Below are 18349 nucleotides of genomic sequence, written 5' to 3'. Positions count from 1 at the left end.
AGAGTCAACAGCATGACCACTGACAAGTTGACATATTTGCAAACTGAGTACTGAGTACTCTTTATGTCCAATGAACCATGCAGATAAGTTGTCAGCGTCAGAGTACACGTGTTCTTCCACAGTTCAAACGCAGTGCAAAATTTCTATAGCAGCGCAGGCATCTGCATTTCATTGCCACAGATGCCGCTGTAACAAGTTAAGGCTTGCACTGATTCAACTTTTTCTCCTCATATACCAATACCTATAGCCTACTTGCTGATATAGAGTACTGATCCAATACCTATAATCTCTTTTTCACAAATTTAAAATATGTACTCCCTCGCTCCATTGAACTGGGATCATTCTTATATGTTAATTGTTATTGTAAAACATAACACCTTAACTGTAAATGGAGACAATCACACACCATCATTCTTTTTTTTTAAGAATGTGCCGCTGGCAACTGCCACATCCAGAAAGAACCACATCCTGTTTTACCGTAAAGGCATATCACTGCCTTCACATTTCAATGCATTTATTGTAAAACCCTCGCAGGCAGTGATGAGTAGCTCATTGCAGAAAATATATGAAGTAGAACAGAAAATATTGAAGTATATAATGAGGATCAGTGATGTTTGGCTGATAACTGATCCGTTTTAAAGGGTCGCTATCGGGGCCAGTATAGGTTCATCTCTAGATTTTTCCATTAGACAATCCCTCAAAGCAAAATTGGCAAGATATGAATAAGAAAAACTGTATCCGTTGTTCGGAAAACGTGTCATCTAGCTCGGCACTGACTCGTCCAAGACGTAATCATCAGTCTGCCATGATTCAAGTGGCTTTTATTGGCGAAAGCTGCAAGGTATCGTGCTTTTCCACCTGGATTCACACAGTCAGCATGTTTCATGGAAGAAGGCAGGAACCTCTGAACCTCTGCTGCACGGCCTCGGGGAAGATTTGAAAGCTGAGCTGAATGTTTATTGAGTGTTAGCAGTGTTATTTTCTGCTGTTCACTTTTTACGCCGACACTTGTCACTTTAGTTGCTCCGGCGTTGGTCTGTCGCTTCATGGCTATTGCAAGTCTATATTAATAGATCTATCAATATATACATACAGTGGATCATAAGCTGCAATGTCATCCATCTTGCGACTGGATTATCATATCCATATCAAGGATGGGCGATTCCAATTCACTCCACCTCCACCAGCCGTTTCCATACACCAATATCAATTTGCATAGAAAATGGAGGTGTAACTTCGCCAGGACTCATCCTCATCTCACACAGGGAGCCATTTGCCTGGAAATCAGTGCAGAGATAAAGAATGTCTGTCCACTTATGCTGTTTCTATTACAAAGTAATATCTCCCACTGCCATTACTCATTGTCTATGATGTGTTAGAGCAATGTGTAGAAGAGCCGTGCGTCCCAGAGATCTGAGGCTTAGCTCTAGGACGGAGTCAGGATTTATTAATTCTATTCAAATCCCTGATAGCACGAGATGAAAACACAATTTGCATAACTGTTGTAGCAAAATGTTACTCCATTTGAAGCTGAATGTTTTTTTGAACATTTTTTTTAATGTTTGAATTCAGTAGATCGTGCTCTTGGTGTTATTTCCTGGCTATTTGCGATGCCCTTTTAAAACCCACATCACCTCTTTGTTTTTCAGGCTGCTGAACAACAAAGCACAGAGGAAGATGTAAGTATCACAGCACTCATCCTCTAAGACCAGTTCCCCGACTTGACTCTACCTCTGCTTTCACACCTTTTGCAACATTTTGTATGCAAATGCCTGCACGCTGAACTTTGTGTGTTTTATATTCTCTCGATCATTTTCTCCTCTCCTCATGATAAGCATCATTATCTGTGCTGCCTGTCTGTTATCTCAGCTGTAGCAGACAGACTGACGCTTATGAAACGAAAGTGGTGAAGTTGCTTTTGAAAACAGTGGAGAGTTTATGTGAATACACTAAAAGCAGTGTGATGTTTTGTTAACAGTTTAAGCAAATGATTGATCTTCTCTGCTGTAAGATGATGTGCTTTTTATTCTTTCAGGACTTTGCCAAGGACCGATATGGTGTGTCAGCAATGGTCCAGTCCCAACAAAAACTGGGTTAGTATAGCAGCTGCTTCCTCCACTCATCAGCCCTCATAACAGCCAACCCAAACATCCAGTCACGACTACAAAACAGATCAATTCGATATTTTTCTGCAAATGGGGACACATTCATCTTGATGTGCATCTGTTTATTGACCATATAGACCATCTTCTCTGTCATATTAATAGATATTGGAATTTTTAGGAGTTGTTCAATGGGTAAAATCAACATTTAGCTCTTTCCCTATGTCTCCATGCATGACTTTTTTTTTATTTGTTATGTTATTGTGTGTCTGCTGTCCATGTTGCAGTTCTTTCCCATACTTGTTCACAATGTCAGTGTTGTGAAAGAAAGACTCGGGTACATTTCAGAAGCATTTGTTCATTCATTGTCATGCAGTATGAAGATGAATTCTCACACGCACATGAGACAGGAAACACAAAGCCTTCCTTTTTTGTTCAGAGAAACATCTTGTTTTAATATTTTTTTTCAAGGTGCCAGTTTAGGTGGGGTGTTCTTTATCAGTGAGTTGCATTGCACTCAGCTTCCTGTAAATCATCTGACAGTTGGCAGAAGTGGAAGTCTTTCCTTGAAAATAACCTCTTCAAAACTCACTGCTTCACAAACTATTGTGTCTTTTTATTTTATTTATTTATTTTATTTATTTTATTGTATCTCTGTTTGGTAGGATTGTAGATTCAGAGGAGGGTTCGACAAATAATTTTATTTGAAACTGGGTGATGAAATATGATGCAGATATAAACAAGGTACCTTTAATCTTGTGTCACACACAAGGACATTGCAAAGTCATTATTGCACATTATTGATATAAAAGTCACATATGAGTCAGCTCGATGTTATGAAACGCAGGCTGAACACAAAGCATCGGGATACGAGAGGTATAAATGGCATATTCCACTTGAACATCCACTCTAAAGTCGAGGAAATTAACATGATGGAAAAACAAGGCATCCAGAAATTGAAAACACGCAGCAACCCTCAAATTATGTTTTGATACAAGATGACATCCTCATACACAACTTCTCAGATTACCATAGTCTGGCTGTCAAAAGTCACAGATAACACAGATACAACCGATTAACATCGTAAAAAAATTCTTTCTCTCCTCGCGTCACGAACGCAACGGTGTCAGTGATAATTGTAGTGACTAATAGTGTGTGATAAATCTCGGGTGAACGCGACAGAGGCAGCAGGAAGACCTGTCGAGGTCGTCCATCTGTCTGGATGCTCTTTCAGCTCGAGTGGCAGCAAACAAAGTGGGGCCTCGCTCACCTGCATGCCAAGCCCAGCCGTGGGGACGGGGTGTGGGGGTGGAGGGTGGAGGGTGAGGGCTTTTATGTGGGTTTGACGCAGAGTTCTCAGCCAAAAGGGCGGCTCTGTTTTCTCCGGTGTAGCCGCGGTGTCTGCCTCGTCTGCGTGCTGATAATAAGGTAAAAGCATGCCTCTGAGTGACACAGGTGAAACTGGAGTCAATTTGTCATGAAACCCACAGAGAATAGGAGAGTTAGACAGGTTTTCAGCGGGCCTCCTAGTGTGTCTTATTTATTAGGTACATCTGTAATTTGAGCCTTGTATTTTGTGTACGTCTACACACGCACATGCATGCTTATTCACATTTCTTTCTGCCTTTAGGAGGGTACGAGGTGGGGTGGGAGTGATGTGAGGTGGGGAAATAGACCCTGATTTTTCTTTTGAAGTATTCACGTGTGTGTGTGTCTGTGTGTGTGTGTGTGTCTGTGTGTGTGAGCCAGACAGGGTGTTGGTGCTGGTCCAAGACCTCACTCCGGAGAAAGCTGACCAGCGTATCTGGCTGCGTGCCCGGGTTCACACCAGCAGAGCCAAAGGTGAGATCACCCCTTCGTCTTTGTTCACCTTTTTTTTCGGCTTAGAGCGTTTTTCTTTTGTGCAAAAGACACAAACAGTCCAGATTAGATGACCTCTGGTCTAATCCTTGGTGTACTATAGGGATATACATCTAAAACTTCTGCCCTTGGGCCAGTTCTTCACGTCACTTTGTTCTCTTAAAGACCAAACAACAATTCCAGTTGCCTTTGACTAGGTGCTTTTAGATTTCCCATGACCTAGATGACCGGCATCACCTTCTTCAGTTTAAGCAACACTGAAGGTCAGAAACTAAAAACAAAACACTTAGCTTTTACTGAGAAAATACATACCAAATTGTACCCCAGTGTGAAGTATTGAGAATTTGACATTTCCCTCTATTGTCTGCGGTATATTACTCTGTGAAGAATTGTGCAGACACTTAGAGAGCAGTTTTTTTTTTCTCCCTCCCTTCTCATGTTTAGCAAAGTCTGACGACTTCAGGGTGTTTTTAATATCAGAATAGTATTTCACTGCCAACACTGAGATCAGATAACCTCTATTTGCTGGGTTCCAACTACTGGCAGCCATGCAGTTGCTCTATTTGAATACAATGAACCCTCTCAGGTTTGACAAGTTATTACAACCCTGCATGGAATACCTTTCTTGCTTGATTACAAATAAACTGAGGTCTAAATGATGACCCGTTTAGCCATTTCCTTTCAGGATAACTTCCGGTGTCAAGAGTCACTTCCCCCCCCACTCATGTCTTTCATTCTTTCTGCTCGCTGTAAGGATGTCCGTGCGGGCAGAATAACATCCTGATTTGGTCTGGGATGAGGTGCATCTGTTGGTGGGATTGTGACGTCGCTATTATCCCCACCACCCTCCTCCTTCTCACAGGCTACAAACATCAAAGTACCTGGGTGGTCCGACTGTCTGCTGCCCCAGGATTGTGTTGGCTAACTTGTTTACTCTGTTCCTAGGTGTGTGGTGTTTGTTAGGAAGGTAGCAATCACCCTTTCTCCACACACAGGGTCTTCAAAGAGAAGGATCCGTTCACAAATGTTTAACACTTAAGATGTCCTGTTCTGTAGATGACAAGGAAGATCAGAACCTGTAGACTGAACAAACTTGCATTACTTCAGACAGACCGTCTCAACTTTTAATAAGATATGCCCAGAAACGGGTTTTAACAGCCCGACACTATCAACTGTTGTTGTTTTCTTTTCAGGGAAGCAGTGCTTCTTAGTCCTGCGTCAACAGCAGTTCAACGTGCAGGCACTAGTCGCAGTGGGAGATCGTGCCAGCAAGCAGATGGTCAAGTTTGCCGCAAAGTGAGTACAGAGACTGTGCTTCCTGTCAGAGAGGGGCAAAACAATGGTGGGAAAATCCTGGGCCCTAATCGTCCACCGATCCATTTTCACACATACTGAGAGAAGTGGAGGCTTGGGGAATCAATCATTTTGTTACTTGACAACAAAAGCTGGCTGTTAACACGGTGGGATACAGCCGTGTTTTAATGGAGCGGTTCCTGTCGAGATGGTAGATACAGCAACTTGGATCAGAAGAAATACTTAAGAGCCAAGCATCATTAGTCATGTTAGCAGTATAATTGCAGCCCATTACTAGTAGTCTATGAATGAACATGAATATCAGCGGATATGCACTTTATTAAAAGGGCTAAAGTGGGAAGACTGATAATCTCAGGAGGAATGAAAATGATTGTGCGTTTTTAAGCGTAAATCCACATAAAAAAAGTAGCCTTGTCGTAATTTACTGAAAAACATACAGTACATTCATCAAACAATGATGTTTTCATTGTTTGACAAATTCCATGCGTTTGCAAGTGGAGAAGCATGTTTTTACGCCCTTAATTACCTTGAATTAGATAAATTGCACAGCCTCAGACGTTGCTAAATAAGGAAAAGGACAACACCTACAACCGCCAGACCAAAATGACAGTTAGACATTGGATAATAAAGAACTTGGGCAATTCAGAGATTGCAGCAGTACTGTTTTAAAACAAGCCTCAGAAATTACTACCATGTGGACCGAGAATACAGAACAACTGTATGCTGTTTCAGCCTTCCAGAGAATCATACAGAAAGTTTGAAGAAACTGTGGTTGAAAACTGTTAACTGAACAACAAGTCACAGACAATTAAAATAGTCTCAAACAGAAATGGGGAAATTTGTTGATCTAGGCAGTGACCTCATAAACCAGACCATAATGCCAGTTATGACTGAGCATTGACAACAGCACTAGTTTCTCTCTCCAGGTTCCTCTCTCCAGACCATGTGGGACTCAGCAGCATTTTGGCGGCAAAATAGTCTGTTATAGTCTTATGAACATTGAACAGTTATTATTCTCTACAACAAACCCATTATTTCTTTATTTTATGAAATACTTAAAGAAAGCAAGACCATACTGTGTATTCAGTATCACCAGATTAACTATAAAACATAAAAGAACGATGGAGTTTATGTACACACCTGCCTGAGTCAGATGTAAACAAGTTGGAGCTACTAGATATTTAATGAATACCCCAATGCATAAATTACTATGTTACACTCATTCATGTTTCATAAATGAGATCCAAGGAGTCTCTTGGCAGGTAGTTGCAGTACGTTGAGATTTACAGGAAGCTAAACTCAAACAATAGTGCCATTTTTCTAATGAGAGGAAGGTCAATGCTGCTCAGACCTTAGTCGACCTCCGTCGCTTGAACAGACTGACCTCAGTCTGTTAGAACGTGTCAAAATCCCCTGATCGCACCATAGTTCCTCTCAGCCACTCAGCTGACCTGGTCCCAGCTGTCATTGAGATTCAGTTTCAGTTTATGTCATCTTGTAACGCAGCGTTTTTCAATCCCGGTCATGGGGCACCCCTGCCCTGCATGTTTTAGATGTTTTCACTGCTCCAATACACCTGGTTGAAATGAATGGGTCGTTATCAGGCTTCCGCAGAGCTCGATGACAAGTCGATCATTTGAATCAGGCGCGTTGGAAGAAGGAAACATCTAAAACGTGCAGGGCAGGGGTGCCAGGATTTGAAAAACACTTCTTGTTGTGCTTTGTAGCTTCACAAAAATCATAAAGACCAATGATTTCAAATTGTATTTTGTTTAATATTGTAGAAAGTTGAATGCATGTCACACAGGAAGTTGTTCTTTCATGTGTTTAGGACATCACTTACATTTCAATATATTTTTGTAACGGTCAGATGATTTCATTTATGTGCAGTGCTTCCTCAATCTGGTTCTGCATTGTTGTGGTTGGCAGTTAGGCTATTGTGTGACACTTTGCTACTTAACAACAGAGCCAGTGAAAGGGATGACGCGGTTACCAAGACGACATGGTAGTACTTCAAACACTCGCAAAGTCACGCTGCAATTTAAAAAGTTTCCAAGGGGATGCTGTTAGGATCCAAATATTATGTGTTTTTTTTTTATATTAAAATCTTTAAAAACAAGTGGCACTCTCACTTTCTTTGGCTTTTCTGGCTCATGTCTTATTTCAGACACTTTGGCGTGATGATTGACAAGCAAAGTAAGACCCTGGATTACAAGTAAATCCTCTCATAATCACACTGAGGGCAGTGATGACATTGCTGGGGAAATCTCCTTTCACATATTGTATGTCCAAGTCATCCTCCTCTCACTCGCACAGTTTAATTAAGTGATCTTCAGGCTCTGCAACCTTTTACTCCGTTCAAGTACCTCAGAAGCGCTGAATGTAAAATAGAAGAGAACTGTGGCCGATTCGGTCTCTGAAACCGGGAGCGTTATCTCTGCATGTCTTGAAAAAGCATAAAAACCCTTTAATTTCATTTCCTCAAAAAAAAGCCTTAGTTAATAAGTCTTAAAGTTTTAATTATATTCTGCTGTAGTCAGTAATATTGGTTATGAAATGCATCTGATCGTGGGCCGTTGGGAGACGTTATCTAGAAACTAAAAGTGGGATTGCTGATGAAAGTAGATCATGGTCTCGTTTTCCATCATACTTTGACCTGTATGATTGTGAAACGATTATTAAATTGCATTCTATGTTTGTCTAAAACAGTCTTTTAAAAAAGTCAATTTTAATCCTTGTGAAACCTGCAGAAATCCTGTGAGAGGTGTGTTAAAGGATAACAATAATCCTGTCTGAGTGTTGTGTTGTGTGAATTTTGCAAGTTTAATTTTATGTTGAGTCCTCTGATCCAGTCAGGGTGTCTTGAAGACTTGCTGATTTGGATCACACTTGTTTAAAATAATCCTATTGTGGTGCGGTATGTTAGACCTTTGATTGCCAAAGAGAGCTGAGCTGTAGTATGGAGTACTAGACCTACTGAAAGTGCTCTAAAGGGTCAGTTCACCATATTAAAAAAAAAAAAACATACTTCCCCACTTATCACTTGTTGTATGTAGCCATGCAGCTACTTTGGGTTTTATTTTCTGTGATTTTTGAGATATTAGTCACTGAGATTTCTGCTCACTTCATTTCTAAAATAACATTTCAAAAATTCATCAGCAACATCTCTTTGCAGGAAGGGCTGTCTTTAAACTGGATGTAATTTGGGTAAACTAACTTTCACTGATTTCATTAGTAATTGCCCTACTACATGTAATACTTCACTCATCAAGTCTTCAAGAACAATGCCCGCTGAAAGCACAGCCTGTTGTTTTGCAGCCGTGGCGTCATCCGGATCTTTTATTTTTTGCAGTCAGAACTGGTCAGAAGTGTTGAAAGTTTAAGAGAGATCTCAGCTTCCGAGGGTGGTTTTGTTTAATCTTACCGCTGGTACTTGTTGTTTGTGGGCTTCGAGGACTGAAAACATCCATACATGTGAAAATCTTGTGAAGCATTATTAGTGGCCACTTGTGTTTTTGATGGCCAAAGTACCAATATGTTAAGATTGTTACAATTTTGGCACTCTGTAACAGTTTTGTCAGCTCATGTCTGATAAATTCAAAGAAACAAGTTTAGTATAGTATTCCTAGAGTAATTCTATGGTAATTAGAGTATGGTAACAGTTACCAGAGTATCTCTAGTAATCCTAAAGTTGCTTAAGTTGCCCATTTTCACAATTTTATACCAAATCTAACCAGTATTGGACCCAATTTAAACCCATTTTGTAAGCAAAGCTGCACAAACCAGTCAGCGTTTTTGTACCTGGGGCACAGATTTAGTATTAAATTGGTCCTTCTCCTCTTTTCTCCCCGAGTAGCATTTCTCATCTCCATGTGATAGTGTCAACTCTCAGTCTCGAGTTAATCAGTCTGCTCTCCTCAGTGTGTCCTGAATGTGCTGTCGCCAGCCTCTGGGCCCCGCAGAGGAAGTTATTAATGCGGGGATTTATTTATCTAACTGATCTCCTACTAGAGGGGAAGGACTATGGCAGCAGCTGTCATGGGGCCGAAGGGACAGCGGTACCCCAGTGTTCTGTCCCTCATTAATGCTTTTTAATGAGGAGGAGTGAAGGATTACAGCAGGTTTCCCATCTGGCCTCGCACCACATGACAGTGTGTGTTGTTCTTCATATCTCTGATGATGCTGTTTTTTTTTCCAGTGAAGAACCTGTGTAAAAAGACTGTGCCTTGTTTTTAAAATCCCGAGAAACAAAACTGAAAATGGATTCCTCTCACAGGCTGTGGTCAACTTTGATTTGTTTGTTGGGGAAATTCTTACACTTTCTCCCCCTACTGTATCAAGCTGTTTTTGTAGTAGTCTTGGGTACTTCCCAGGAGCTCTCAATATGATGTAACACTTTTGCAACAACATGCTAATCAACAGTCTCGAAGCTAAACAATCCCCTTTCAGCTTCTGTTTACTGTTTACCTTTGTGACTAATAAAAAAAATGACTAATGGACTCATTGAAAGTTATTCAAATTTGTAAAAAAAAAAAAAAAAAAAAATGCAAATGAACTATGATGATGCACATTACTGTGATATACAGTATATTGTCATCTGCATTGAAATTAGCTGGTGCTGGTTTTAATAGCACAGCCCACATTTAATTAACCGTTTGGGCCTTTATACTAAATCACAGTGTGATGCCACTTGACACTTTTTTTGAAAAGCAAAAAGTGAAATCAGCTTCTTTTGAAAAATAATGTGATAGAAATCATTTAGGATTCTCCAATTAATTTTGAAGTGAGTACAATTTGGATGTGATTTTTTTTTTATTTTTATCCCTTTCCCCCCAGCAAGGTGAACAGATTTGTCTAACTTCAGATTTATGAATCTCTTTTCACACCTCTGCAGCCTGTTGATTTGAGCCTAACAAAAGTGAAATACATCTGTGTTGAACAGTAAAAGGTGACTATGGTTCCGATAGCTCTTGCGGCTTCTCAACTAGCCCTTTCTCACCCAGTTAGCAAATGTCATTGCAGCAGTCGAAGTTTGAAGGTGTGAGGAGATTTAAAAAAAAAAAAAAGCCTTGCAACCCACCACCCAACCAAAATCACTACCCCTGCACATCACACGTCGAATATGAAAACACACGTCTGCAAGTATCACTTACACTTTATTGGAAATATTGTTCTCACGCTCCCTACACAGATGTGTTTTGTTTCATAAGTGTTACATAGATTGTTAACCCTCCAACTGTCTCCACCAGTATCACCAAGGAAAGCATCGTTGATGTGGAGGCGGTGGTGAGGAAAGTAGAGCAGAAGATCGAGAGCTGCTCCCAGCAGGACGTCGAGCTTCACATCGAGAGGGTGGGCACACTTTTTCAAACCAGCCATCAAACAAACACACACACACACAGTCTCCTCTACACACCTAAATAATTATTCACACAGAAACCACCACAGTGTCTTAGCATGCAAGTATTTAAACTACCACACACAGTAATGCACTAAGCACTGACATGCATAAAACACACAGATGTGCTTGATTGTGTAAGTCAGACAGGTAGTATACTCTCATTTTAAACTATTCACACAGTGCCGCATGTCACATGGCCATCAGTTGTTTATGTTGTAATTGATGCATGATATTGGTTGCTTTTATTTTAGAGCATACACACAATTCGACAGGTGGGTGAGAAAACATCAGGAAGAATATAATGCAAAGAATATAATGCGTCTCAAAAAAAACCAAAACAACAGGTATCGCAGGGCTGAGTGGATTACATTAGATTATAGAGGTGTTATGATTTAGCATCCACCACCTGTACACATAAAACCCAATAGCACGTTGTCAATAATTCACACACAGAGGAGGTGTTAACAGAAAATGCTGTCGGTGTCATTTCACTTTAACTTTTTTGGCCTGTATGTGGAGTGTGGGTACTTTCCATTTTCTCTACATTAAATGGAAACGTTTGTGGCTTGTCACACCTTGAACTTCAATGCTCCTTTTTTTTTCTCCTTTTAACAGATTTTCGTCATCAGCCAGGCAGAGCCTCGTCTCCCCCTGCAGTTGGATGACGCTGTCAGGCCCGATGCAGATGGGGAAGAGGTGAGGACAAATGTAGGGATAGATGAGAGGGGCATGAAAGGCATACTTCACCCGACACCTCAGTGCCATTCTCTCCACTGTGCAAATGTGAAATATTGGCTGACACCCAAGGCTGATCTTATGTGTTGTTTTTCAATGAAGCAATGCACTGCAATTTCACTCTGATGATTGTAGAACAGCTTAGCTGCATTAGGTAGGTGATTAAGGCACTCTTAAGAATCCATAATGCAGTATTTTCATAACAAAATATTGCCTCATGTCATCCCAAAGTTCTGCGTTTTTAGCTGAACAAAAGAAAAATCTAACCACCAACAATTTAAGGGTGTCAGCGCTTTAAACGGAACAGTGTGAACCTCCGAGTGTGGTATATTCTCAAGGTGACGCTCTTTACTTTCAGGTGCTTGTGGCACCAGTAAGACAGCTCAGTCTCAGACAGACTTCTCTGTGCTCCAAACTTTGCTTTAATTTAAAAAAAAAATTCTGACAACAACTTCTCAGTGTGAGAAACAGGAACGTTGTATGTGAGTCCACCGTCTAAGACTCACACTTACATTATGCGTGACAGTACTGGATAGGTTTGATCTGACTGTGCAATGACAACAACATAATTAAAAAATGTAGGCCTTAATTTATCTCTACACTTAATGTGAAAAGCAGAATTGTAGCATATCCACAAAGGGAACAAACTTCATCCTTCACTGAATGAAGATTTTGTCTAACGAGAACAGAGACGTGTGTTTTTGGCAGAATCAGGGATTGGATAATTAAACTCGGTTAAACTAAACAAGATCAAGAGCAAAGTGGCTCACACTAATTAATATCACATTCATCACGTTCAGTCTATAATCTCACCTCGTTTGATTCCCTCCCTTTTCATGCAAAATGTGCTTTCATAAGAGCCGGCAGCCAGGGCTTACAGAGTCCTCTGAATTCCAATTAAGGAGTTTTGTGAATCAACGCTGTTGCACTTGTCGCAATTATTTGAGAGAATTGTGATGCATTCAATAATCCATTATTTTTTTCCCACTCACAGTGTAGGTTGTCATTTCTGGCTCTTACATTTTGTGGATGCTGCATGTTAACAGTATATAGTTTGATTCCTGATTTCTTTTCAATTCAGTTTTATACATTTTGATACAGTATCTATTATCCAAAATTGTATAACAATTAAATTACCCTAATTCTGTGCTAATAGCTACTTCAGCAGACATAGTATCTTGTCAAACAAGTTAACAACACTAACGCTAAACGGGTTAGCAGAACTAGCTGCACCTCGCTGGCAGTTATTGGGCTGCATTTTGGGAAACAAAATCTAAAGAATCTGAATTTGTTTGAGTTCTGAATCTGAGTTTGTTTCTATTAATAGATTAACGCTGTTAAATAATGTATAATGGATGCAGTGTAGCTGTGGTTCCATCATATCCAATATTTAATGTTATATTACTAATTTATATGTAATATTATGAGCAAATAAATATATGGGTCGCACCATGCCAGAGACAGCTGAGAGCCCGTCTTTGTTTATCCAGTAAGCCTATCTCTGCAGCTGCAGCAGCGTCCCAGGTGTTTTCTGCCAGTATTCAACATGTCAGTCACACACTTGGAGCAGCACCTGCCTTCCCAAGAGTAACGGGGCTTAACAGCCCTGTCTATGCGACTGTCTGCCCATCTAACCTTTTGTCCCTCTGCGTGGGGCTTTTGGGAGCAGGATGTGGCTACACAGGCTATTAGCTCAAACCCCCAGCCAGCCCTCTGAGGAAGCCTGACATCCACGACCCTGGAAGCTGTGGTTCCTCCCATGATGAAACATTTACTCTTTCATTTGTTTTAGTTTTTTTTTTTTCTTTTCTTTTCTTTTCTTTTCTCTCTTATTGCCCTGATATCTCTCATTGCAGATGGCTTTTGTTGCAGTTTTACCCAATAATAGTTGCTGTATGGAACAAAGCAACCACATTTTTTCACTTGTTGGTGTTTAAGCTATATGATCACAGTATTAGTGCAGTGCTCAGTGTTTTTTTATTTTTATCATTAATAATAACACGTGGACCAGTTTTGTCTTTGTCTTTAGAGCTACAGCTGATATTTGAGCTAGGATTTTCATGCTAAAAATGACAAATATTGCATGTTTTTGTATATTTTCTTTCTTATGAGGTTGGAAAACCCTCTAAAAAAGCATTTACACATCACTTCCCACAAAAACTTACCTTGCGAGACAGCTGGATTCACAAGATCACTACATCACAGGATCACACAAGAACCCCTCTTGTCAGGTTTCAAGTTACGCGCTCATGTCCGAACCACCGGTGATTCAGACCGATTGTGAATCCAGCTGCCTCACGAGGTGAGACGGTGATAGACACACGGTCCATCCAATCAACTGCCAAGTACTTTTTTTGAAAGTGTCTGCCCTTTTTCCAAATAGTTTCCATGGGCAACTTCTCAAATGGTTCTGTGTAACAAACACATCTGACACATCAGGTTACACAAACTCCCCTGTGAAAAGAAAAGGAGCTGAACACTGACATTGTTGAATATTTCATAGTTGGAGGGTTTTTTGGTGTTTTGATCATGTTTTTTTGTTTGCCCTCAGGAAGGCAGAGCCACAGTCAACCAGGACACCAAGCTTGACAACAGGGTGATTGATCTCAGGGTAAGTTGCTACCAACCCTGAATACGAGACAAAGCCTGCAGAGTATTTGTCTCGATTTGTCCTGATATATCTAATCTCACAAGTGACATGTTGATGTTGGAGGCTTGTATAGTTGTCTGGCATGATGGGGAAAAGCTCCTAGTTCAGATATTTGAAGCAATACCTATTTTTAGGTATGTGCCGTTTAATAGATGAAATAATCAGAAACCTACAGTATGAAGCACCTTTCATGTTTGCAGATTAACTTCCTTTACATTTAAAAAGTCAAATTGCAAGGGAAATTTAAAGCTCTTTTTTACAAGAAAGTGAAAGCAGACAACCTTATAAGCCAAGTATGTCAAAATGCAAACCACTACTGCTCGAAACTTATAAAAGGAAAGTCTGTGATTTAGTGTGCTGACGCTATCTTGCCCTGTGTGGCAGATATGCTACACCTATGCGAGCAGCAGTAAGCCGCAAAGTGCCACATTGTTTTTTTTTATCTTTTCCTCCCACAATGCATGATGCCACATGCAGGAAGGCGCGAACATCACACCACAGTACCGAGCAACAACACCTGTTTCTGTAACAAGACACTCGGAGCTCATGGACAGTTTAGAGCCCAGAGAAGCTATAAAGCGTTTGCCACATAGGCAGGCAGACAGACACTCCAAAAGGGGACCATAAACCTTCTCCAATAATATAGTTCTAAAGAAGTCCCCTTTCAACTTGGCCATCCTTAAAGTCTGTGTAAAGGAAAATCAGAGATTGCTTTTGAAACACATTATACATGTTAGAAAGTAATTGCTGAAAACATGTGAAAAAAAAACTATGAGCTATGTAGTACTGAATTGTGGAGTTAGACATCTAAGCTGTTTTTCACCATTTCTTTGTTCGTGATTTGTTGGGCGTGCCTAAAACACCCCCTCCCCCCAACACGATATAAGAACTAGACTGCTTTGATTTGGCTGGGTGTGTAGTCTGTTGTTTTTCGAGTGGCAGCCCGCAACACCTTCATAGCAAGCTTAGCATTATCATCCTGATTTATGCTGCGGTCACAACAGTAGATGTAAAATCTCTGGGCAGATAGAAAGGTCTACACTTAACTATGAGATATTCTAGGTCAGCAGAGCGGTGCCTCTCAATAATGGTGTTGTCTGTGCACCAAGCTTTGTTAACATAAATGCACAGTCCGTCCCCCCCCACACCCTCTTCGGTCTTACCGGAGTCATTAGCTGATATAGCTGCCCTGAGGATGTTGCACCCCGGTAGCTCAACAGCGCTATTGGGGACGCTGCTGTTAAGCCATGCTTCCATAAAAAATCATGAAGTTGCAGTCCATAATCCCTGTCTGGATTATAAGGGGCTTCTCACTCGGAACACAGTGGAAAAGTTTGCTTTGTTCATTTTAATTTAGTTTGTATGAGTCATTTGGCAGTTTTTTAGTCGCCTGTGATCCTCCTGACTAGTTTTTCTGGTGTTGAGTAGACTCACAATAAATCCTCTGTTAGTAGTGCTGCTGTTACCTCAGTATTATAGACATGTATGATATATGAGCATCAGTATCCTTCAGTTTGCCATGTATTCATTTTGTTGTGCTTGACTTACTCAGTTATGACATTGGTGTAAAATTCTTGCATAACACTGCCATATCACTCATGTTACCGACTTATAGTACATCAAACAAATACAAACAACAAATGCAGAGAGGCTTGACATGTAATACCACAGAATGTAATACAAATATCTACTGGCTAAATAAATAAAAGGAAGAACAAAGGTGGGCCCATGAGTAGGGCTGATGGATTTTGGTGATTATGGTGTGATTTTTTTTTTTTGTGGGGATCTGTACTAAACAAAGATGTTTTTTTTAAGTCTGGAGAATATGATGTGTAGGCCAGAACATCTCTGCAGCACAATAATATTTAATTTAAAATGGTATTTTGACACATTATGCTGTTAACAAATACCTCGCCTCCTGCAATTTGACAATCGCAGTAGGCCATAAATTCTAAAATTTCTATTAATTATGTGGCCCATGAACAAACCCTGAGAAGTATTTAAACTTTCATCTAAGCTATGAAACCAGACTGTGGTAGATCACCACCGCAGTGTGGTTTCAAGCCAGTAATGTTTCCCACACAGAGGTCCATGTTCGGGTGTGTTTTTCTGAGGCTCCATGTTGTGAGGACACCACCATCAGATAAACTACCAACGTGAGGAGAAACTTGCACTAACCAACCTCCCACATTGATACCCACACACTAGAGAAGTGTTATAAACAGGAAGTGCTCTTCAGTGCATTTAATGCTTTTTGTAATGTGGTCCTGCACAGGGTGGGTTTCCCAGGTTTAAACATGTGGCACAGCCCACTGTGTGATGTGTGACACAAATGAGTCATAAGAGTATTTAGGGTAGAATTTGGTTCACTGCTTTTTATAGGTTTTGGCAGCTGTTAAGTATTCATATTGGAAACGAAGGAGAAGATTCTGTTTTAGCCAGACAACCCTGTCTGCAGATTAATGAGCTTGCCAGTATTTAGACATTATCACCCTGAAAAAACGGTAAAGCTCCTTTGAAGAAATCCTGTGGTCATTTGAGATGAGTCAGTCCATTTAAGGGAGTGTTTCTTACGTTTTGACACAGTTATGCTCTGTCGCCTAACTGTTGCAGTTTTGGGGGGTTTTTGGGCTTTACGTTTGATACTTCACAGTAATCTCCTGATTTACTTTGAGCAGCTTTACTCCCTGCCTTGGTTTCAGTATTTAGATTCATAATGATAGGTTTAAAGTTCTGCAGGCCCTCGCTGGGTTTAAATGTATGTCTCGCCCTTGCCAACAAATTAATGTGTCACCCTTTGTGTAGAGAAGAGCTGCATGATCAGAAATTGGCACTCTTGTTTTCACACATCTGTTACGATTGTATAATAAATCCAGTGAATCACTCTCATTTTGGTAATGCTGCCATGTGTGGTTGTGTGTTTGTCTTTGTGTGTGTGTGTGTGTGTGTCCTCCCAAAGACAACCACAAGCCAGGCCATCTTTCGCTTGCAGTCGGGAGTGTGCCAGCTCTTCAGAGACACCCTCACCAACAAGGGCTTTGTGGAGATCCAGACTCCTAAAATCATATCAGGTACAAACACATTCTCTGTCATATTGCTCTTGCCCCATGGGAACACTAAGACTAGCGTGTTGAATAATTTTCGATAAGATCTTCAGTAGTAGCAAACTTGTTTCCATATATATCACCCAAAGGTTTACTGTGAGTCACCATGTGACAGTTACTAGATTTGACTTCCTGTAGGAGTTGTTCATTTTTCATGTCTGCATTTTAAATCAGGAACCAATCTTAAAGTTCACAAGACAGTGTCAGTGACTAACTAAACCACACTTTACGTTCCGCACGCACATCTACGTTCAAGCAGACAATGGACAAGGAGGTATTTGAGTTTTCGTTGTTTTAAACCAATCAGGATTTTAATCCAGCACACTGGGAATTTTGATGCATCGACCAGTTCACCCATCAGTTCCTCTACTTTCACATTTCTGCAATGCCCTTCTAATTTGACAGAGAAGACTTTCCTTAATCTTGTTCCCAACAGACTTCATCCTGCTTATAGAAGGAAGTGAAGACTAGAAAAAAAGACAAACTTAAAGTTTAAACAGAAATCTTCTCACCAACATTCAGAATTGAGAAGCTGTTTGAGCTTTTTCTTACATAGTATCTGCAGTGTCTGATGACTTGGTATTCTACACACATAGATTTTACCTTTTGAAAAACGTTTTCATCGTTCAGCTAAAAAAAAAAGTCATTGTACAAAGGATTAGGTTTTAGGAAGGACATGGGTTTTTCTGTACCAAAATTACTTTTGATAATATCCACTTGATGTAACTAATGTGGACACCTGAGGCCTCATATTAGCTTCACATAAAGATTTAAATATACTTTGTTTTCAAAGAGAGAGAACATTAGGAAAGGATCTCTTAATGGCCTGTATGAACAGATGATTAAAGAAAGCTTAACCTGTTTCAATTTTCATATGGGCACCTGTCTATCTTTTAAAACTAGCTTGAAAATGTGTATCCTTAAAAGCTTAGAGAAAATGCTCAGTTAGATTATGAAAACAAAGCGAATGGGAACAGGATTTGAGTAAGCATCAATATAATGTCAAAATGATTTGAATAAAGACTTTCTGACGCAAGTGCAATAGTTTTGTACACTAATGCCCAGCACACAGCCTCCCACATGCTTCTCATATTTGAAACCTGTGACACTTTTCACTTCCTCTTTTCTTCAAGAGGCTATAGTAACGACTCACCCTGGCACCTTTTAAATTCAAAAGTGGCGC

At 40.3% G+C, this 18349-nt stretch overlaps 1 protein-coding gene across 1 annotated transcript in view; it reads left to right on the top strand.

Moving 5' to 3' along the window:
- dars1 (aspartyl-tRNA synthetase 1) overlaps positions 1 to 18349 on the top strand; it is a 31983-nt gene that overhangs the window by 4241 nt on the left and 9393 nt on the right. The window contains exons 3-10 of the mRNA XM_044365794.1: positions 1650 to 1679; positions 2036 to 2093; positions 3852 to 3944; positions 5156 to 5258; positions 10526 to 10628; positions 11293 to 11373; positions 13964 to 14023; positions 17022 to 17133. Of these exons, the coding sequence (XP_044221729.1) occupies positions 1650 to 1679; positions 2036 to 2093; positions 3852 to 3944; positions 5156 to 5258; positions 10526 to 10628; positions 11293 to 11373; positions 13964 to 14023; positions 17022 to 17133 (640 nt within the window). The remainder of the gene's footprint in view (positions 1 to 1649; positions 1680 to 2035; positions 2094 to 3851; positions 3945 to 5155; positions 5259 to 10525; positions 10629 to 11292; positions 11374 to 13963; positions 14024 to 17021; positions 17134 to 18349) is intronic.

Source organism: Thunnus albacares, chromosome 11 (assembly GCF_914725855.1).
Source record: "Thunnus albacares chromosome 11, fThuAlb1.1, whole genome shotgun sequence".
In the NCBI taxonomy this organism is placed as follows: Eukaryota; Metazoa; Chordata; class Actinopteri; order Scombriformes; family Scombridae; genus Thunnus; species Thunnus albacares.
Note: the sequence above shows the minus strand (reverse complement) of the source record. Positions and strands in the feature narration are given on the sequence as shown.